The sequence below is a fragment of the Crocodylus siamensis genome, chromosome 10, assembly GCF_052110815.1.
Source record: "Crocodylus siamensis isolate JL-2025a chromosome 10, ASM5211081v1, whole genome shotgun sequence".
Lineage (NCBI taxonomy): Eukaryota > Metazoa > Chordata > Crocodylia > Crocodylidae > Crocodylus > Crocodylus siamensis.
Window position 1 is genome coordinate 31,887,625 of NC_143404.1, and position 22,674 is coordinate 31,910,298.

Consider the following 22,674-nt stretch of genomic DNA (forward strand, 5'->3'; position numbering starts at 1 on the left):
TCACATTGAGCTAAATGGGCCACTTCACAAAAAGGGATGTTCTGTACTGATTAAATCCATGCAGATGAATACAGGTTGAAACAACAGCTGTGAAATGTGTGAACTGCTCCATTCATCTCAGTGGGTGTTTTCACCTGTCTCCCTCAACTGAGTGCTTTAGACCTAAATTCAGCAAAAATGTTTGTCCTCCTCATGCTTTCAGCTTCCTCCTCAGAAGTTTTTCAGTTGTCAGCTCACTGGGGAGGCAGGGAGAGACCTGGACCGCACCAGAATAACATGATTTCTCCAAATGCTGGTTCATATGGAGCACTAAAAAAAGGGTGCAGACCCCTTCAAGTGACAGCCTCCCCACACTCTGCTGTGTGCCCTGTAGATAAAATACTTTCCCAGTCTCCCCTACATATTATCTTAGGGGCAGAAGTCCCTTAGATGCTAGAAAAGACTGGGGCACAGATGGGAGATCTGAGTCTAAATTTGAGCACCCACATGTGGCTACCAGGTACTGGTGTTATAACACTCCCTACTCCAATGTCCCTTCATCTATTACTCTCTCTCTGGCCTGCGACTCCCAAAAGCTTGCTCCTTCCTCATCACTCATCCCTTTGTATCCTTTTCATAACCCCCCTCTGCCTTTTAACATCATCTCCTAAACTAGAGGTTGGCAACATATTTTTGGGCAGGGTGCCAAAAACACCCACAACCTGTAAGACATTGGTATGCGGGGACGGAGAGCAGAGGAGTCGCAAAGGGCCCAATCTTTGTGGCAACGCAGCCCTGACATCTTCCCTGCTGTCTGCCCCAAGCTGCATGTGCAGACTGGGCCAGGTCTCCGTGGACACCCGTGCAGCTGTGTAGCGCCTCTAGGCTGCCTGCCAAACTAGCCTCAGGCTCTGGGCAGGCCCCTGCCACAGGGCTCCTTGCAGCAGGCAGCCGCGTTGGGGTCTGCAGATCCCTGGCCCAGGTTGTTGCCTCAAGGCCTCGCGCACCCGCTGCCAGCAGAGGGTGGGGGCCGGGGCCCTCGCAGCTCCACTGCCTGCGCCCCAGATGCGCGGGCCGCGCAGCACGGCTCTTTGCGCCGAGCTGGGGCTTACCTACGCGTGTCCTAACCCCGCTCTTCTCCCAGGGAGCCAGCCAGTGTGCCAGACCGATTTTCTTTCACAGCGGTATGGGTGGCGCTGAGCGTGGCGCCGTGCGAGTCATCTCAGAATAAAGAAAAGAAAAGCAGCAGCTGAAAGGAGGCTGCGGCACGTGCGCCCTGCGCTGCCTTTCTGCGAGACCCTCCCCCGGGTCTCGAGTGCCGGTGGCCGTGAAGCAGATGCAGGCCTTCATCCCCTGTGCCAGCTTGCCCCGGTAGAGGCCGCGCGGATGCCCCGGGGGCCGCCGGAGCACTGCGCTGGCGCACGTGGCCGCCCCGGCCAGGGGCTCGAGGTGGGGGGAGGGCGGCAGGCAGTGCCGAGCGCCTGCGCCGAGGGTCGCGCGGTGGGCGGGGCGCGGCGGCGCTCTCGCGAGAGCTCCGGACTATAAGTGCGGGGCGGCGCGTGGGCCTCCCCCCTCAGTGCGATTCCGTCCGGAGCGCAGCGCTGCCGCCGCCGCCACCGAGGAGATGGAGGACAGCGCCATGGACGTGGAGAGCATGGGCCCACTGCGCCCGCAGACCTTCCTCTTCGGTAACGCGCGGACGGGGTGGGGTGGTGCGAGGCGGGGCAGGCTGGCGGGGCAGGCTGATGGGCCCGGCGGCTGCCTCCCGCGCAGTCGGGCCCGGCGGCTGCATCCGCGCTGCTAGGCTGGCGCGGCGCGGCAGGCGCCGCCCCCTCCCCCCGCACGTGGCGGCCGCGAGCACGTGGCGGCGCCGCGGCCTGCAGCCCCCGCCGGGCCCGGGCGCGCTTTGTGCTGCGGGGGTGGCGGCGGCGGGCTGGGCCTGCAGACTCCGGGCGCGGGGGCGTGAAGCCATCGCGGCTGCAGGCCGCTCTTCGGCGCGGGAAAGTCCCGGGAAGGGCGCGGCCTGCAGAGGCCGGGCCGGGCCTCAAGCCCCGCGCGGGGAAGGGGCGAGCTCGTGGCCCTGGACGCACTTGTGACGTCGTCTTCTCTCTTACCCGCAGGCTGCGAGCTGAAGGCGGACAAGGACTTCCACTTCAAAGTGAATGACGAGGAGAACGAGCATCAGTTGTCGCTGAGGACGGTAGGGCTGGGCTGGGTTGGGCAGGGCAGGGCAGGGTAGCCTGAGGGGAGGGTTTTTGCTGCAGGATCTCAGAGACCACAGTCCGGTTCTTAAAGGCAGCAACAATTCCTGTAGCTTGTTGCTGGAGTTTGCTGATGGTCGCCCAGATGTGGAGCATCCTGTCCAAACTTGTTGACAAGCTTGGGTTTACCCCAGTAGGTTGCCCAACATTAAGTCTTCATTGTGGCTTTTTGGGGTCAATGGCCTCATTTCAGCGGATGGTTGTTGGAAATCTGGGAAATACTGAAATGGGAGCACTGTTGTAGCCAAGATGGTGTAGGAGCTGTAAATGGACTAAGGATTTTCTGTGATGTCTTTTCCTGGACCCAAATATACATTTGGGAGAACTGTTGTGTAAGTTTTTGAGCATCAGGTGCCCTTTTAATGCCCACTCTTGCACCTGAAACTCTTTGGCATAAAAGATGAAGAAAGGGATAGGGCAGGCCATTTCCTGTCTATTTAGAAAACTGCTATTTGAATTGAAGCAAATGGATAAGCATTGATGGGGACATGCCTACAACGGTTTAAAAAAAAAAAAAAAAGCAAACAAGTTCCTGTGGTGCCTGGGAAATGAATGGTGAGAGGCAAGTAGAAAACCTGTAGCAGTCATTCAGTGGTAAGGAGAGAGGTCCTAGAGAAATAAGCATTTAACATGTGACCACCATCTGGGTCTGTTACATTTTTTTCCCCTATATATTCAGAAAAATATCAGAAGGGAAGGTTGAAATTAAAAAGAAAAGGGAGCAAGTTGCAAGCTAGTAAATGTTAACTATTTGCTAGAGTAAAAGGCAGAATTTGTGCCAGAGGATCCAAACTGGTGTAGGGGATGCAGGTGGTGGGGGAAAATGGTGTTTAAAGGTGGTTGGGTAATGTGCCAACAGATGTTTTGCTGGCTTTGTAATAAAGGTTTCTGAGTCCAGTGAACACAAACAGAGAAAATGGCAAAGAAGGCTTTTTAGGTTCTTCATGCTGTTTCTGGGTTTACCCAAGTCAGTTAAATAGCTTAATCAAAATTTACAGTTATCACTTCATGGCTACCAGTTTGCTTTTCAGCTCTCAACATGAAAATGGAGGTTCTCTGTATTGCATGTTATATGTAACTTGTGGGGGGTGCATTGATATCGATTATTTTTTTGTGGGGGGGGAGGCCAATACCAGTAGCTGATGGGGGCGGGGGGCAAGCTATGGTAAAATTTGGGGTGGCTGCAGCCGCCTCCCCTGTACAGTGTAGCCCAGCCCCCAGATGTATTGCTGAACCTCTAGTGACTTGCATTACATATGTAATTGTTGTGTTTAATGCATGCATCTGTCTACAATACCCCTATGTAAAATGTATACAGCTTGGTCATCCAGAAAACAATAGCTTTAATTAGATCTTGTAACAGATACAAGTGAAGCCACGTGCCAGGTATCCCTGGATACAGATCTTGTCTGGTACTGGCTAGCTGTTCCACCAGCTGAACTACACAAATCTACTCTAGAGAGCAGATGAGGTGAAATGCATGTGTTCTCACTTGTCAACACATCCATGTAGGTACTATTACATACAGGTACAGGCAGGATAGAGTTTTCCTCTGGTATCTAGCTTCTGCTTGCTTTTTTATAACCATCTGTGTTATGGATGCTATTTTAGGAACAAGGATATACATCTCCGAACTGATTTACTTGATCTATGACAGGTTTGTCCAACATACGGCCCACGGGCTGCCATGTGGCCTGCGAAGCTGTTTTCTGAGGCCCGAGGTGCTGAGACGGGAAATGAAAGTAAATAATATTTACTTTAATTCCCACCCCTTGTCCCTCCCCCAGCCCCATAGCAGCTTCCTAACGGCTACTGATGGGCTGGGGAAGGGACAAGGTTCCCACATGCACCACTGACGTTGCTGATGTGGTGTGGCTTCTCCCCTCCCACCCTCATTTCATGGTGTCCCTTCCTAGCCCTGCCCTTCCCTTCCTCATTTGCATGTTGGTCCCCACTGGCCATGCGGGCTGGAGCAGGTTGTGGTGCAGTGGGGGCATGGATGCCTGCTTGGAGGGATGCTACGGCCAGGCCTGCAGGAGATGCTGCTGTGGCTGTCGGGGTGGGAAGCTGGCACTGCTCCCGCATTCCCCTGCATCTGCAGACATCGTGCTGAGGGTGGTGAGTTACAGGCCCCAGGGAAGGAGGGAGGGAGCCCTGCCAGTTGGGATTGGGCTCGGGCTCAGGCTTGGGCTGCCCTGGGGGAGGGAGCAGAGGGGTGTCCCTGCATGTCCCGCACCTCCTTGTAAGGTCCCCGCATGTCCCCCTGGCTGCTGAGCCCAGGCATGCAGGTGTGGGAGCATCCTCGAGGCTGCCCCTTGACCCCTGCACCTCCAGGCCACGGCCGGACTGGACAGGCCATGTGAGTGCGCCTGCTCTTGCCGGCCCACTGGATGATAAAAAGTTCATGATCGGCCCCACATTCAAAAAGATTGGTTCACCCCTGATCTATGAGATTAGTTTGATCATAGTCACTCTAGATCCAGCAGTGTTTGAGTATGGCTTAGAATCATAGAAAATTAAGATTAGGAGGAACCTGAAGAGGTCACCTACTTCAACTCCCTGCTTAAAGCAGGACCTCCCAGCCAAGGCTTTGTTTAGCTGGGTCTCAAAAATCTCTTGAGGTTGGAGATGTATCTCCTCGCTCAGTTGATGCCTAAACTACAGAAGAGTGTCTACAGTGCTGTTTGAAGAGTAAGTTGCCCTCAGCTGCACCTGTCGCATATGTTCTAAGGTTCATACTGAGGCTTCCTTTAAGCAGCTTGCTGAGCCGGTAGGGCCATTCTGCAGCACGAACATTTCTTTGTTACCTAGGGAGCATGAGTTTATATTTCTGATCACTAGGTTCCAGTGTAGGAACCAGGTACCCAAGTTGTTTACTGCATTTAGTTCTAGGTTTTGCAAAATAGGTTGAATAAAACAGCTATTTTATAAGTTTAGGCCTTGTTGAATAAATCATGCAGCATTAAAAACTATAGTGTAATAATCATTTCCTTATTGCAAATTAACTTGTCACAGCTTCAGTGTCATGCTGATAACAGTTAAGTCACCAACAGCTTTCCTGCAAAAACAGAGGAAGAACATCTGTGAGAGCCTCTAGTCTTGAGACAAAAAAACCCACTTCAGGTTTCATATACATTTACAAGTTAATGCTCAAGTTTTGCAAATCAGGGATATTTCTAATAATGTACGGTATGTTCCATTCTTTGCATAGGTTAGTTTGGGAGCTGGTGCCAAAGATGAATTGCATGTCATAGAAGCAGAGGCATTGGACTACGAGGGGAACCCTATTAAAGCCACTCTTGCATCTTTGAAAATGTCGGTGCAGCCTACGGTAAGGACAATTGTATTGACATCATTAAACTTGATATAAATTATTGTCTTGGGGAAGGGACAGTAGCAGATTAGGCATCTGAATGAATAAAAAAAAATTACATTCCAATTTGTTTCATTTGTGCTTCAGTAACTAAAATAGTTGAATTTGTCTAGGCAGTTCACTCATGAGTTTTGGCAGGCTGGTTCAATTGTAAACCTTTACAAACTTAGTTCCCAGACATAGCAGGTAGATTAGTTTTTAAACATTTCAGTTGTAAAATAGTAAAATATGGGAATATTCATGGGGTGCTTCTGGCTGCTTAAATTTACTGTTCCACTGGAAGTTTATCTAGTCTGAATCAAGTTACTTCTTTACTACATCCAGAAGTTTCAGCCACTTCTGTATCAAAGGCCTCTGTATCCAGAACATCCTGGGAACACATGTACTATCTTGCTTTAGCATACTTTGTGCAAACTAATTTGAAAATGGACAGTGAAAGGGTGGCATTGAGGGCCTAATTACACCTCTGCGACTTATATCACTGGTGTCAGTCTGCTTTGAAGAGAGACTTCTCAGACCCCAGAGATCCTTCTAAAGATCTCTAGCTGGTGCTTCTCCTCCCCCGCTTTGTGGGTGGGTGGGTCAGTGAGTGTTTATGAAGTACCATATTTCACGGTATATAAATTAAGTTTTGGAGCTTGCTTTTTTTTTTTTTTTAACTCTTAAAATTCAGCCTTGATTAGCACACCATATCACTGTCCCCTCTGAGTGGTACCGGGCTCGGGACTCGACTTAAACTGGCCCCTGTGCACCCTCACTGTGGACCAGGCACCCAGGGGGTGGGCATGTGCTGCAGCACCTCTTGCAAGGGTTGGAGCCAGGCTTGGTGCTCGGTTGGCACAACCCCATCCCCTGTGAGTGGCGCTGCCTGGGCCATGCCAGCTGAGCCTGGTGCTGCTTGTAGGGGATGGGGCTGTGCCAGCTAATACCAAGTTGGTACCCGTCTGCTGTGAGTGGTGCTGGGTTTGCTCAGCTGGTGTTGCCAGGCTTGGTGCTCAGCTGTTGCAGCCCAGGCAGTGCTGCCTACAGGGGGTGAGGCTGCACCAGCTAAGCACCAAGCCTGTCCTTATCCCTTGCGAGCAGTGCAGGGCTTGGCTGGTGTGGCCCCATCCCCCATGAGCGGTGCTGCCGTGGCCGCACCAGCAGAGTGGCAAGCTCAGCACCGCTTGCAGGGCATGGGGCCGCACCAGCAGAGTGGCAAGCTCAGCACCGCTTGCAGGGCATGGGGCCGCACCAGCAGAGTGGCAAGCTCAGCACCGCTTGCAGGGCATGGGGCTGGTCTTGGTCCTCAGCAGCACCACTTGCAACAGACAGGGCCAGGCGAACTGCTTGGCTGGCGCGCCCCATCCCTTGGGACTGGTGGTGGGCTCGACATTAGGCTGGTGTGACCCAGGCAGCACCACTTGCAGGGGACAGGGCCTTGCCAGCTGAGCCCAGCCCTGTCTCCTGCGAGCAGCACTGTGGCACATGTCCACACACCAGGTGCCTGGCCTGCAATGAGGGTACACAGGTCCTGGTATAAGTTGACCGCCATATTTCTGATCCAAAAAGGTAGGTTGACTTATACACTGGATCTATGAAATTCTTAACTTTGTATCAGGAAGATCTGGTCAACTTATATATACCATGTCAACCTATACACCCTGAGATACGGTTACACAATTGTGCTGCTTTATTTAATGCGTGCTTTTTCACTGTGCTTCTAAATTTCAGTGTTTTTCTCCCAGCACTTGGTTGTTAATTTGCTGTCGGTGCTTGAAGTAACCAATGTACTTTCTTCATAGGTTTCTTTAGGCGGCTTTGAGATCACTCCACCAGTGGTTTTGAGATTGAAATGTGGTTCAGGGCCTGTTTATGTTAGTGGCCAGCACCTTGTAGGCAAGTATTTTATTTTTATTTCTCCCCTTTCCCTCCATTTATTTTTAAAACTTTTTTTTATGCAAGGTGAATAATTTTCCAAACAGATTAACCAGTTCAATAAACTGACCAGATTAGATTAGCTTGTGTCAAAACCTGATAAAACTCCTTGTGTTGGATACTTATCAAGCTGCTGTATTAGTCCTACTGGCAAACCTGTGTCCTGTGTTTGTGAAGCCCAGTGGGGCTCACTCAACCTTTTTTGCTCCTGTGGGGCAGGGTGTGTCCACAGGACAGATCCAGCCCTGAGGCTGCCGCCTCTGCGTGCCAGGCTTTGGGAATGGGCCCTCAGGCTCAGCTCTGCCTCGGTGCCAGGATTGGGCCCTAGAGCATGGGATCACCCCCTCCCAGCTCCCTGGGATTGGGTGCTGGGTCCCGGCATCCTGGGATGAGTGTCTGATTTGGCATGCAGGTTCCACTACTTTCCACTCATCTAGAAATTTTGATGGTGGAAGAGTGGTGCCACTGCTTTCCTGCTGCCAAATTTTCCCACCTGTGGGGAGCCCTGTAGGCTTAGGGTTGAACAAACAGTAAAACTTTATTCTCTGGCAATAGGCTTTTCTGTGAAAGTGACTTTTTTGATCTAACTGTAAAGACCCAAGAAAATACTGGGAACTTGAACATATCCTTTTTTTAGAGCTTTATTTTTCTTGTGGGTCTTTGGTCCCTCTCCCTCCCCTTGTCATGGCTTTTTCAGACCTGAGCAGGATAGAATTATTCTCTCTCCTCCCTGTCTCTTCATTCCCGCCCCCCCACCGCATATGTGGCTACTCATGCAAACTATGGGACTTTATTTTCTCGAGCAGCCAGTTTTATAGCTTTCTCTGATCTTAACAGTCCAAAAAGACCACTTTTCTGTTAAAGTAGCGTGGTACTTTCTCTTAAGCATCTAGTTTTAAAAGTTAGGGTGAACGTATAATACCTCACCCTTTCTGGGAATTCACAACTACGTTACCTTGAAACCGCTGCTTACAGGTAAAATGATCACTCTAGGTCAGTGGTGCCCCAACATTTTTGTCTGGTGGGCTGGATGGACAGTGCCCACTCTGTGGGCCAGATCTAGCTGCAACCTTGTAGATGGGGTAGGCCTCATTGAGCTATGTCAAGAGGTACTGGGGGCAGGGCCACCCCAATGCAGACACGCACAGGAGTGGAGCTTCACCTGCCCCACAGCGGTGTGGAAGGGAGCCAAGTGGCCATTTGGGTTTGGGAACAGGGAAGTGTGGCCACATTAATGGTCTTCCCCATTGACAAATTCTGGACCTGTGCCAGAGGCTAAACACTCCTGTTCTACATATAGATAACACTTTTCTTTTCTTTTTCTTTTTTTTGGCTCTTACTTGCTAAATTTACTATTTTCATGCATATGAAATTTCATGTATTGCTATCTTATTTGCTTAGCCCTAGAGGAAGAACCAGAGTCAGATGATGAGGAAGATGATGTGAAGATGGTAAACCCTTTAAAAAGACCAGCAGGTGGTGCAACAGTGAAAACACCCCAGGTAGATTGGAGGTTTCTTTCTTGGAACAGTTGATTCTGTTGCCTAGAGCAGAATAGGCAGCTGCATTTCCCACAATGATGTAGCATCTGTTGACATGGAGATGAGTCTGAACTTGGAATTCTAACAGGACCTACAAATACATAGTTTTAAAGTATTTGCTATTTTTGTATGTGTGTGTTGGTATTGCAGCTTTAATTTGTTTTTATTGTGAAGCTTCTGGAGTTCAGTTATAAATAGCAGGAATGTCTACTTTCACCACTTCAGTATGAGGTCCTGTTTATGAAATTGCCAGTTACTTAAATTGGTTATGTAGATGGCATAATTCATCTGAATATCAATTTGGCAGAAGAGCAGATTCCCATTCATGATCCTTGTGTGTATTTTGTGATTAGAACCAATAATTCTTAAAAGTAATGAAATATGTAATCTTTCTTTTTTTTTTTTAAAGAAAAAAATGAAATTGTCAGAAGATGATGATGAGGATGAAGATGACGACGACGATGATGATGATGAGTGTGTATTTTTTTTTTCTTACTTTGTTTCCATGGTGGTTTTTGAACTTGTAGTTTCAGGCATAATTATTTCAATATGAAACAACCATAGCATAATTGGATCTTGATAATTTTGTTTAGGGTTTGCTTTTCATTATACTAGGAAAATCTCTACTCCTTGAAAATGTCTAATTTCAAAATAAGGTTGCTGATATACTAATTAATTCCAATACTGACTTGTTGGGAAAGTTACTGGAGGTTTCATTTGAAAAAACATGCAAGATTTTAGATAAATGTTATAGATCATCTGGTAGAACACAAATAATTTTCTGAGGCAGATAAATGAATGCAGAAGCTTTGGCTGGAGTGATTCCAAGAGTTAGTGTACAGTCCCAGAGTTACACGGTCAGTTGAAAACAGACTTGATCTGAGATGAGATTTGGCTTTGCTGTTATTGGAGATGGAGGAGTGGTCTTCAGTAAGAAAACATCTGAAGTTTTTAAAATATTTATTTTAATTTTGAATGTTCCTTTTAAATTAGTGGATCCAGCTTATATAACCAATTTTGATATTGAAAGATGCATTCAAGCTCATAGGGACAGAAATGCACACAAACCAATATAAGTGACTGGAAACAGGTTCAGATCTGTAACGCAACATTAGTTCAGTGCACATAAACCACTTTCAAAATGGCTGAAACCTGTTTAAGATAAACCCAGATGGATGTAGTATCAGACTTGGCTGATTTAGTTCGAATTGGTTTACTGAATTTCTGTCCCAAATCCCCTCCAGATTCAAGATGACTCTCAGTTCCTCAGCATCCTAGGATGCTTTGTACCTTCTTTGCAAATCCCTCCTTGCAGGATGGGAAAGGTAGCCTTGGCCCAAGCTGTCTGTTCCAGCTAAACTGGGAGGTGTGCTCTAGTGCAGTGTTTCTCAACCCTCTGGGTCATGACCAGGAATATGGGTTTTCCATTTCCCGTGGAAAAGAGGAGAAAACCATGGATTCCCTGTTTTTTTAATCGGAGAAAACATGGATTTCTCTTTTTAGCAGAGAAATCCGCAGATTCTCTGCTTTTGCAAAGAACTCTTACAGGCTGGCACAGCTCCAGCCTGCAAGAGCTGATTTGCAAAAAGGGCAGAAACCCCCCAGCCCTGGCTGGAGGGAAGGGGGGGGGTGGGGCCTGAGCCTCTGAAGCAGCCAAGGCTGGTCTCAGGTTCAGACTTGCCCTTTGCCCCTGGAGCATGGAAGTAAGTGGGGCTGTGGGGCAGCGCTGGGGAAGGTGGTTGGGAACTGAGGGAACGGGGTGCTGCTGGCCTCAGTGGCGCACTGCAGCTGCGAGCAGGGCCAAGGGTTGAGAGCAGGGGTGCCCCTCTGCAGGGGTGCTTTGTGGGCAAGTGATACGGGGCAGTGTGGTGGTGCCTGCCATGTGCAGGCCGCATACATGCTGCCCAGCCAGCTCCCCGGGGGAGAGAGAGGCTGGCATGTGGCCAGAGCACAGCTCCGTGGCAGGCTCTGTGGCCGGTGGGGGTTGGGTTTCAGCTTGCACATGGCAGCTGCTGGCATTTACCTGGATACCCATGACTGGGGCAGCCCATGCCAGCAGTGATGGCCACTGTGTACAAAACTTGCTTCTGTGGAGCCATGCTTGGAACTGTGCAGCTCGTGGCAGCGGTGCAGCACAGGTGGTAATGGGGATGGGAATGGCTGTGTGCCGCCCGGCCTCCACCATGCTGCCCCCCGGCGGCTGGCCGCATGGCTCCAGCTCCATGACGGCAACAGGAGGTTTTGAAGGCAGCAGCTGTCACTGCCATCATGGGCCTCCAGGTAAGCAGCAGTGGTGGCCACATGCAAGCCCCCACACCCCCATCCCTTGCCATGGCTGCAGAGCCAGCCATGGAGCTGTGCTGTGGCCATGTGCCAGCCTCCCTCCCCTGGGCAGCTGGCAGGGTGGCATGTGTGTGGCTCGCACATGGCCACCACACTGCACCCTGTATCACTTGCCTGCAAAGTACCCCTGCAGAGGGGCACCCCTACCCCTAGCCCTTCTTCCTGCTGTGATGCACTACCTGGGGCTGGCAGCAACCCCTGCTCCCTCAGCCCCCAACCATCTTTCCCCAGTCCTGTCCCATGGCCCCCAAGCCCCACTTACCTCTAGGATCCAGGGGTGAAGGGCATGGCTATGTGGTGGCAGCGCTTGCCCACAAAGCCCCCCCCACATGCAGCTGCCACCACCCCACACCATTGCGGAGCCATGCCGCTGCATGCAAGACCCCTGTTTTATCCCCTGGCCGGGCGGCACGTACATGGCCTGCACATGGTGGTTGCTACCACGCTGCTGCCGCTGCGCCCTGCACCACTTCTCCACAAAGCCGTTCAGGTGGCCGTGGGATGGTAGTGCAGGGTGCAGTGGCAGAATTGCAGTGGTGAACCTCCTGTCAGGCCACCTGGCATGCGTGTGGCTCACAGTGGCACCTCTGCTCACCCCCACCCAGCCCTGCTCCTGGGAGTGGGCACATTCCCTCCCTTCTTGATCTAACCCCCCAGCAACTTCCCTTTCCCCTGCCCTGCTCCACCCCTTCCCCCCACACACTTACCTGTTGGAGTAGGTGTCCGTATCTGCATGTCTGGGGGGCTGTTGCGGGGGGTGTCAGGAGGGCTGGTGAGCGGGGAGTGTGCGGCACCAGCAGCCACCCCTGTCCCTATCCTATTGCCCCCACACAATGGACGGCTGGGGGCAATAGGTTAGGAGTGAGGGGCACCAGCAGAGCAAGGAGGCTGTTTTCTACTTGAACTATTTACTGGGTCAGGACTGGCCATCAAAGTTTACAAATGGGTCCTGGTACAAAGGTTTAGAGTTGCTGCTCTAGTACCCCCTGGCTTTTGGCCCGAGACACTGCAGGCACCTGGCTGTATAGTGGGAATCGAAAGTGAAAGTTCACTTATTGGTTCCATCTGTGCAGTTTAGATTAACCTGCAAAGATTAAATAGATTCAGCCTTGGCCTTTTGACTGTCTGTATTTAGCCCTAATATATGCATAAAGTTAGCTACTTATCTTCCATCAACAGTGTTCCCTTAACCCAAGTCAGTGTCCACAAAGGAGATGGTTCCTTTCAGTCCCCAACATATCTGACCTTTTTCTAGAATGGTTTGATTCTGGTTTACCCCCACTATATATGGTAGAACATTTGCCTGTTCCCATACCTAAAATTATGTTTAATTGTAAGTAGGATGAGATATCTATCATCAGTGTGTTTTCTTGCATGCAACATGCACAGCTGGAAATTGGGGTGCACATTATTGCATTATTTCCTTGCTTATAGCAGTTTCTGCTTCAGCAAAAAGTATTGCTGCTGTGCTATGTTGCACATGGGACTCCCTAGCTGCTGGCTATGGATACTTTCTTCCCCCAGCCCCTCACTGCAGAAGCTGCTACGTACTGGTATTTTCAGGGACTTTTTTTTTCTTCATTCTGCCTTTCAAAAACATGGTGTGTATCTCTTTCAGAGGTGTTGTATGTGATTAAAATACAGTATTTTTCCATTTGCTTTTGTGTAGTGAGATGCTTGTTTCTAAAATATTTTAAAAACTTTCTTGTCGATACTTCAGAATCGACCAGCTCACCAGTGTTTTACATAATGTGTATGTGGGTAGTGACAAAATTCACGTACTCGGGTCACATTTATTGCTAGCATGGTAAGCATATGTAAAAGGTGGACAGGAAAACGCTCCAAATTTTGAATTCTCTAAATTTGCTTTGACACTTCTAGTTTGGATAACAAAACATTAAACAGGGATAATCGGTGCTTTTGGCTTGAGTGCCAGAAACACCGCAACCATAATCCATACTTTGACTTAGTGTGCCAGGGGCAGATGGCAGGGGAGCTGTGAGGGGCCTGATCCTCGTTGCTGGTGCATGTGTGCCTCTGGTCTGAGGGCTGGGGCAGTGCAACCCTGGCCCTTCCCCCACCATCAGTCCAGAAGCGTATATGTAGTCTCTGGGGCTCTGGACCCCAGTGCAGCTGCTTGCAGCCTCGTGGCTGCCTGTTCCATAGTTTGCCATGGAACCCAGGCTGCTTGCAGCTTCCAGATACCGGCCGCAAGCAGCCTGAGGTCCGTGGCCAGCAGCAGCTGCCCAAGAGCCCAGGCTGGCTGTGGTGTGCCAAGCAAAATGGCTGTGTGTGCTTGGTGTTGCTGGCCCATACTGTAGTACACTGTTTAGAATATTGTTCTTCTAGATTTTTTTTTTTTAAAGTTATTATGAAGTATATTGACTCTTAAAGTGAAAGAGTGAAAAATGGGACTAAATAATAAAAAAAAATGCCCATTTCAGCTAATTGGCACCATGGTGTTATGTACTGATGTAAAATATCTAAGACGTACCTTTTAATTGTAGTGATGATGAAGATTTCTTTGAAGATGAAGAAGAGGAGAAGACTCCAGTGAAGAAAGTGAGTCCTTTTACATGCTTGAAATGATGAATTGACTGTTTTCAGAAATTGTGCTTTTTTGAGACATTGGAGTGTCTAATGGTGCAAGCATGGAAATAACCAGTAGTAGAGATAACCAGCCCTTAGCTTAATAAATGCTGCACTACAGGTTTGAGAGAAGACAGAAAGGAAGAATGGGTAGACTATCCCTAAGAAACCTTTTTATCTCAAATGGCGAGAAAATATTCAAGTAACCTATGAGGTAGGCTTTTCTTGGGACTGGTGACACTTTGCAGAACAGTTAAAGCCTTGTGCCAGAGGTAGCAGAAAGGGAGTATGATTTGTGCTCTTGCATAGGTTCTGATCTCTTCACTGAAGACTGGTTGTGCATGCTTTATTTTTAAATTGTCATTTGCTAACATGTATAAACAGCCTTTGGAATAGGGATCGCAATCTGCGTTTCTTCTTTTTTTGTCACTGAACCTAGTGAGTTAGTGAGGGTCTTGGGCATGGTGTGTGGTTTTTTTGTTTGTTTTTTTTTCCCCTTCCCATTTTCCCCCCCCCCCCCAATTCTGTGGGGGAAATTCTTTCCCTCCCCACAGAATTGCACAGTACCTCCGTTTCAGTAGGAGGAATAGACATCCCAGAGCAATTTGTAGCAGGTGTTTAGAGCAGTTCTAGATTTAGAGCTGTGTGTTTAAATCCTGTCATGCTGGTGAGGATGCAGATTATGCATAGAGTTTTGCGAAAGAATACCTAGAGTGTTTTTAACATACGCTTCAGATTTGGAGTGGAACATGGGCAGCATATGCTTGGGAACCAGCAGATTGGGACATCCTGCAACTGCAGTGTAAGTCCTAAAAAAAGCAAGGTTTAAGAAACAGCCCTGTCTTCCACAGTGGTCTTAGATACCCAGTTCTGGGGTAGCAATTGGGGAATTGATGGAGGGGAGATTGGCCAGGTAGGTTGCCAGTCACTTTTAAACAGGTGAGCTCAAGGAAAGGGACCCATAATACAGTACCAAACCAGAGTCAAAATATAGCTGTGGTTTCAAATAAGGATGCCATTTTTGTTTTCTGTTCTACTGTGTAACCTGTCTTCAAATGCCTGAATTATGCAGCTTTCACACTGATTCTTTCTGAATGAATTTTCCAAATTTGTAAGTGGAGAACATTGGAAGAGTGAACCTGTTAACCTGGGACTTTCAAGCAATAGTTACTCTAGATTCTTATGGATACAGGCCCATGACACATTTAATTTAGCGTAGGTTATATCAAATATGCACTAGTCTCGTCAGTGTTATCACACTTGGAGTTCCTAGTACTGTCCCTTACCACTAGGTGGTGGGAAGCCATTTATGAACCGTTTCACTTGACTACAACCTTTGTGCTGCAGTATGAGGTTAAGTGTGATACTTGCATACTTTCAGCCTGTCCGGGATTCTTCAGCAAAAAATAAGCAGAAATCAAAACAGAATGGAAAAGATTCGAAGCCGTCCACGCCAGCTAAATCAAATGTGAGTGACTACTTGGTATCCATTTTAATACCATTTTAATTCTGGTGTAAAACAAGTTTGTTTCCAAACTCTAAATGTATGCTTGAAGTGAACATGGTATACCCACAGTGCCAGGATCTCTTAGTTAAATCCCTTTGGAGGGCCATACAATTCAGCAGTATGTCAAGGGATGTTGGGTGGTATGGCAGTCCTGGATTATTTGTCATAACTAGCATTCCAGTCTAAACTGGTATCATCATTTTGATCGTGCACATTTTTACAAGTTTGGTCTGAAATATTTCTGGCTTGCACAATGTATTGATTCCTGCATGTAAAGAGATGCTAAATATTTTGTGAAAGATTTTGAATGCTGCCTGGCAAACTCCCAGACCATGCCTGCGGAAAAGATTTGTGGTCCTTCTTCCCGCCTCCCTGCTGTTATCTAAACTTATGACAAAGACATTCCTTGAATGCTGTCACAATATATCAAGCTAAATTTGTGTTGAACTGCCATCAACATGATTTGTCAGTTTTATCTGAGTTGGTGTATAATCTTTTGACTTTTTCAGTAACCTTGGTATTAGTTTTGCATAGGAGCTTGTCTTTTAATTCACTCCGGAGAATTGGAGTAAAGATGGGAGAGGAGAGTTGAGATGTAAACTCTTCAATTAGTAGCAGGTCAAACTAATTTTTTTGCTAGAAAGGCAAGAAAATATCTGGCCAAACTGTAGTATACTGTTAAATGTTTGCAAGGATCTAGGGTGCGATTAAGTTGGCAATAACACCTGCTTCATTGATCATAAGTGCTACAATTGATGTTGCTGGCTAACTGAGTTGGGCTTAAAGGGATAGATATTTTTTGAACAAAAAGAATTTGGGTAATGCATGGAGAACTAGCAACACTGAATATTTTACAAAGTAAATTACAGCAAGAATTTTGCAGTAATAAGTTTTGAGTTGTTTTTGTACGCTTGAATCATTAAAACTTGTTTTCCTCACTTCATGTGATGCCAACAAAAGGCCTTCACTAGTAGCATTGCTAAAGATTGAATACCTGCAGTTCTTGAAATGCATTTATGTACTGGAACAAGAATAACAATTTGTTAAATAATCTTGGTGTTTGTTCTTATATGGGCTACATTCCACAGATTCATCATATACGTTTTGAACAATGCATTTATAACTTAAAGTAATATTTGAAGCTGTGAAAGAATTTCAGTAGGTTTTTAGGAACTTGTAATTTCCTCAGAAAACGAGTAACAAAATTAACTGTTTCAGACACCGGCATCTAATAAAAAAGAAAAGAAACCGCCAACTCCAAAATCGCCAAAAGGACCACTCTCACTGGAAGAGATCAAAGCAAAAATGCAGGCAACCGTAGAGAAGGTAAGCTGTTGAGGTTTTTGCTTCAGGTAATTTCATCTGTAAAGCTGATGGCAAGTAAGCAAAATATACTGAGTTTGGGGGTGTTTGAGATGCAACACATTACATTGATGGTGGAGAGAAACGCTTGCCAAATGAAAAACCTCTCCATTGAAGAACAAGGAGTCCAAATGGGGAAGAGATCTTCTATGCAAGTGAGAAGCCCAGGGGAAAAAAGTTGTCTATAGGACAGGTTTACAATGTCAAAATACGATCGTAACCTGTTAACAAACATTCCCAGAGTGTGTGCTGTAAGGTCACTGTAAAAGGTACTGACGTGGAAAACATTTAATTTTCATCAGAAAGTTACCCCGAAAAGTAAAGGGACAGTTTCCGTTGAAGCCTTAGGTTGAAAGTTGGCGCCAGTAGTACCTTCTCCAGCAGTTGTTATTTTAAAAAGCCCTGCTCTGGTTTTTACAAGTTGAATTTCTAAGTAGTCTGCCTTAAGAATATTCTGGGCATTGGATATCAAGTGAATGGAGACATTTCTCCACATCCTTGTGTAAGGTATCTATGGCTCAGAAATGGGTAGAATTTCAGAGCCCTGCTATGCTCCCATGTTTTCTCTTGGGAAGATTTTGGTGGCTTTCTAGCTGTGTGTGGAAATGCAAGTTATACCTGTACTTGGTCACTTTGTCCAACTTCTTTCAGGCAGCAGGCTAATCTCAAATCTAACCCAATTTTTATACCTTTAAGTATTTAAGAACTTTGTTCTAAATAAAATTGGTACCGTATTAGATTCCCTGGGCAGTAAGTTTGATTCCTTTAAAAGTAAACATTTGTTCTAGACCAAGGACTCCTCAGGAAAACTGTAACGATGAGGCATTTTGATGCACTGCGCCTTAAAATCTTTCATGGGCTAAGGGTTCATACATCTTCCATAAATAATTTTAAAAGGACGTTGTCTAATGTATTTAAACTGGTTATCCTTTAAAGGGGACGACCTCTGACGGTGGCAATGGCTTGTGCAAAACAAAGAACTGTTAATACTGTATTTCAGAACTTTGGTCAAAGGTACGAGTGCTGTTTAGTCTGATCACTGTAGTAGTCTGGGCAAAAACTTATATTTCTTTGAAGAGTTATTAAAGTTGGCAAAAATAATCCTTCATTTTACTTAGAAGGTGTTGAATGACCTTTCTAAATGCCTTTAAGAGCTCTTTCACCTTCTGCAGTTCAACGTGTAGACCAAGTGGCAAAAAAAGATGCCAAATCTATAGATGGGTAATGGATGGGTATGTGATAATCGACTGTGTAGGCTGTGAATGTTTTGTCAATGGCCAATTCCCAGTGTAATGGTGAACCTGGACAGTATTGCATGCTTTTTCTTAAGTGTCAGATCAAGTGTTCGTGTTGAGTTTGGTAAATAAGTTCTGCCAAAGTAACTTGCTTGAAATTTCATCTCATAATAGAAGTCAGTATTTGCTTTTGTTTTCCACTTGTACTACTAAGGATTTAAGATTTAACAGGGTTTTTTGAAGCTACTAAATAGCTTAAACACTAAAAATTGCTTTTCCCTCCCCCCTCCACAATAGGGCACTACCCTTCCTAAACTGGAAGCCAAATTTGTCAACTATGTTAAGAATTGTTTCAGGACACAGGACCAAAAGGTAAGTGAATTTACTGGAGCTTTAATGTAATCCAGAAACTTTTATAACATGATTTATAGATTCTTTTCAGTTTTTAATCTCTACAAATTTGGACTGTTTCAAAGGGTTACAAACCACAAACAATACTTTGAATTAATGAAATGGAAACTTTTAAGGGTTTAGTTGGCAAAGGTGGTAAAGGTAATATAATAAAATATATTTTCCAGCTTTTATATGGTCAGTAAATTATCTCTTGCTTACTAAATCCACAGAATTTTCCTCTTGGCATCATATTGGCTAAGGAAATGAGCTGCGGTTTTCTCTGCTGCTGAATTTGGCTACTTGGTCTAGTCTGCTCTTCAGCTTTCTTTTGTTGGCAGGGAAGGGGGTGTCTGGGAGGGGAAACTTTTGCAATTGAGATTATGGCAGCCGTCATCTTTTTTTCTCCCAAAGTCAACTGAACTCTTGTAAGAGGGCAAGCCAAAAGGTGGTATCAGGAAGCACGTTACTTGAATTAATTATTACTCAACATGTATTAGGTTAAACCTGTAAGTCTTGGATTTCTCTATCAAAATTCCTGTAACAGAAGGAATTTTGTCTTTGAGGGAAGAAAAGTTTTATATTTTCCTGTTTCCTTCAGTGGTTCAGAGCTAATCTGATACAGACAAAATGTTTGAAAGAAAATGTTTAAAAGCAGTTAGCCTCGGCTACCGAAGTTAATCTGACATAAGTCAGGGCAGGCAGGCAGAGTTCAGCCAGTGTTCTGACGGGTCCACACCCTTCCTTTTGCTTACCCTGACTAAATTCTTAATGTACACTAAAAAATGTAGTTCTTAAAACTTTAATGGTTTAAGTGTCACTTGTATTTTGAATCCTTGGGGAAAGTTGTATCTGATTTAACAAAAGGCATGTTTTAGGCTCAGCATCCTATGGGAAAGGATTTTTTGTATGATATTTAAATGAGAAGTTCTGTCCTTTCTAAAAGAGGGAAAATACTTAAAAAAAACTAAAGTTCTCGACCAGCGGGCACCAAACTGCAGCTCATGAGCTGCATGCATGTTGCCGGCACTGTACTTGCAACTTCCTGGAGTCAAAGCCCCCCCCACTTCTCCGCTCTGGGGCTACTGGAGCTGGGCCTGCAGCTGTGCTGGTTAGCCTGGGGCGTGAACTCCCCACAGGAAAAGTCAGAGCGGCTCGGTGCTGCAGTAGCAGGGGCCTGATCCTGCAACCAGTCCCTGGCTCCTGAATGTTTAACTGGAGAAGTGGGCGGAGCTCTGCAGCTCTTGACCTTCAGTGAAGGACCAGATGTGGGTCCCAGGGTGAGTAACTGGCCACACCCCTGTTCTAGACTGATTTTTAGCTACTAATTTAAATCGTATCAAACTGTGAACAGGTAACTGCAGTTCTTAACTACAATTTCTAATCTCTTTTTGCATATATTTTCAGGTCATTCAAGCTCTCTGGCAGTGGAGGCAGACTCTGTAAGAAAAGAAAACAGTTTAAACAGCTCATTAAAATCTGCAGTCTTATTTCTGTAACCATTATTTGGCTGTCCTTTTTAACAAATGCTGAAAGAACTTTCCCTACGGTGTCTGATAAATGTCGTCCAGAATACTTTGCCAAGAATGTGTTGTCCAAAATGCCTGTTTAGTTTTCAAAGATGGAACTCCACCCTTTGCTTAACGTCAAATATGTACGGAATGTTTTGATAAGGCATAGTAGTGTGGTGGTGGTCAGACAAATGGAAACGGTGGGGCGACTAAATGTACATGTGAAAATAAAATTTAGTATTTTGATAAAGTAGTATCATGTGTGAGATGAGGGTTTTTTTAAAGTAGGAGTTGCCTGAATACTGACTTAAAAGATTGCAGGAGCTGAAGTTCTCACAGGGTTTGCAAAATTTGTTCAACATGCATATTGGCATCAATCTTTGATTATATTTTTTTGAAATTAGGCCAGTCTGTATTTTTGGAGCAATTTGTGTTTGGAGCTGATGGTTTTCTCTCTCTTGCACTATATACTGTTGTTAAACATTTAAACAGATACTGATCGTTCTTAAGCAGCTACAGAAGTAGCTCCTGAGGAAAATTGTGGATTAGACTGTAAGGAGTTAGTGTAGTGGTCATTTCTATTGATCCCCTTAATAACTGTATTCTTTCTTTGGAGGCTGTCCCAGACTTGTTAACTCCGGTGAGCATTTTGATTTCTCCGTGTTTTGTGGTCTGCAGTAAAAAAGTGCCAGTTCTCTTCAAGGGGAGTCTGTCTAGCATTTTGGAGCTAAGAATTTTCAAAAGTTTTTTACAATCATGCTACTGGTAAAGAGGGGTGCCAGTCCTAGCGCAGGTTCTCTATCAAATCACAGCTTTTATTCCAAACATTAGATGTCCAAGTCCTTCAACAGCTGGGATAATAATCCTCCTTTGGACAAATGACGCACAGTTTGTAAGTTTCTAAAACAGCTTCTGGGACAACTGAATGCACTACAAGTAACTTCACTCGCTGTATAGGGCTGGCTATTCACTGATACTGAGCTAAATGAGGGATGCAAGGCAGTTAAAGTATCTGTGGCTGCTTACAGATATGAAAAGAAAGCAAAGCAGTGCTTTACTTTCATCTCGGCGCATACCCACAAGAGGCATCGCATCAGTTTGGCCTGGTTTGTCCAATGTCCATATAGATTGCATCCTTCAGTGGAGCTTTTTGGCTCTTTTTCTACTAGCTGACAGTGGTCTCCAACCTTTTAAAGTAGGAGATCATTTTTTAATTAAAAAACCCCCCAGGATCTACTGGGTGCCACCCCCTGCTCTGGCCCAGGAGGTAAGTCTGTGGGGGGAGGGGAAGAGAAAATGGGGTAGGGGCAGACTGAAGCCCCAGCACTGAAGGAGTGGGGCATAGGCAGGAGCAGGGACAGGGGTGAGAGATGGGGCCATGGCTGGGCTGAATGGTGGGATAAGTGGAGGCCTGAGGGGTATGTGCCCCCCAGTCTGTGGCAGAGGTGGCTGCTGCTACATGCTGTGCTTTGAACCCTGCTGCCCCAAGAGCTGTGTGATGCCATGTGTAGCTGCACAGTGCTTGGCTGCAGCCATCTCTGCCCCACACAGATTTGGGGGGGGGGGGGGACACACATGCCCCCAGGCCTCTGCTTGCCCCACCACCTACCTGGTCCAGGGCCCACTCATCCCAGTCCCTGCTTCTGTCTGTGCCCTGCTCCTTCCTACCACTGGGGCCTCAGTCTATCCTCCTCCTCCTCCCCCCCCCCACCCCCGTGGGGCAAGATGCAGAATGGAGCTGCGGATGGCTTGTCTTGGGGGGGGGGGGGGGTGCTGCATGCATGCTGTGAAGGCATGGGAGCTGCGTGCCTGGGATCTGTGTGAGCTGTGCTGTTCTTGGGGCAGGTGGCAGGGCTGGGGGCCTATGGCAAATTTTCAGGTGGCTGGAGGCACCCCCCTCACTTGCCAGGAAGAGCCTGGCACAGCCCTGGACCCACCCCACAGTGGCAGCCTGCCCTGCACAGATTTAGGGGCGCATGCCCCCCCATGCCCTTCTAGGGTGCATGCATCTCTCAGACAAGCTGCTCATGGCTCCATCCTGTGCCCCCCTGCCCCTTTAAGCTGGGCAATGTCTGCCCCAGCCCTGCTCCCTCCATCACTGCTGCATGCATGCTCTTCCTCACCCCTGCTGCAGCTGCCTGTGCTGCTCCAATCTTTGTGGGGAAGAGGTGGCTGCTGCTGCGCTTTGCATGTTGAGCCCTGTTGCAGCTGTGCTGAGAGCAGTTCAGTGCTATGTGTGTCCTGCTGCTGGGTTGAGTTATGCCCCTTGGCATTGCGTCCCTTCCAAGACTGCTGCAGTGTGGCTCTGTGCGCAAAGCGCAGCACCCAGCAGCAGCTGTCGCCTCTGCCCTGCACACGGATGGTGTTTGGGGGGCGGGGGGTGGTGTCCATGCCCCCTAGGAGCCTGCTGTGGCCCTCAGCAAGCCCTCTTGGACTCAATCCTCCCACTACCCAACCCACCTAGGGCCCCACTCACCTTATCCCCCACTCCTGCCTGTGCTGCATTTTGTCCCTCGGTGTGGGAGCCTCAATGTGGCCCCCACCCCTTCCCTACAGATTGATGTGCTGGGTGGGGGGAAGGGGGTGCATGTGCATATGTGCTCAGCAGCCTGCCCCCCCCCACCCAGCCTCAGATTGACTGGAAGAGGCTCTGCAATTATGCAGAT

General features: G+C 47.3%; 1 protein-coding gene across 1 annotated transcript; it reads left to right on the forward strand.

Moving 5' to 3' along the window:
• Window positions 1-1,509: 1,509 nt before the first annotated feature.
• NPM1 (nucleophosmin 1) lies at window positions 1,510-20,261 on the forward strand. Its single transcript, XM_090064728.1, has 11 exons — window positions 1,510-1,667; window positions 2,100-2,179; window positions 5,452-5,571; window positions 7,398-7,491; window positions 8,932-9,032; window positions 9,481-9,545; window positions 13,922-13,976; window positions 15,385-15,471; window positions 16,729-16,836; window positions 18,405-18,479; window positions 19,905-20,261. The coding sequence occupies exons 1-11, from the start codon at window positions 1,604-1,606 to the stop codon at window positions 19,941-19,943; spliced, it is 888 nt and encodes a 295-aa protein (XP_089920854.1). The 5' UTR covers window positions 1,510-1,603; the 3' UTR covers window positions 19,944-20,261.
• The last annotated feature ends 2,413 nt before the right edge of the window (window positions 20,262-22,674 follow it).

Excerpts from the sequence above, each read along its gene's own strand:
- NPM1 (XM_090064728.1), top strand. The coding sequence starts at position 1,604 with ATGGAGGACAGCGCCATGGACGTGGAGAGCATGGGCCCACTGCGCCCG. Across the intron at positions 9,546-13,921 it reads GACGACGATGATGATGATGA|TGATGATGAAGATTTCTTTG; the intron begins GTGTGTATTTTT and ends TTTTAATTGTAG. Across the intron at positions 16,837-18,404 it reads TGCAGGCAACCGTAGAGAAG|GGCACTACCCTTCCTAAACT; the intron begins GTAAGCTGTTGA and ends CCTCCACAATAG.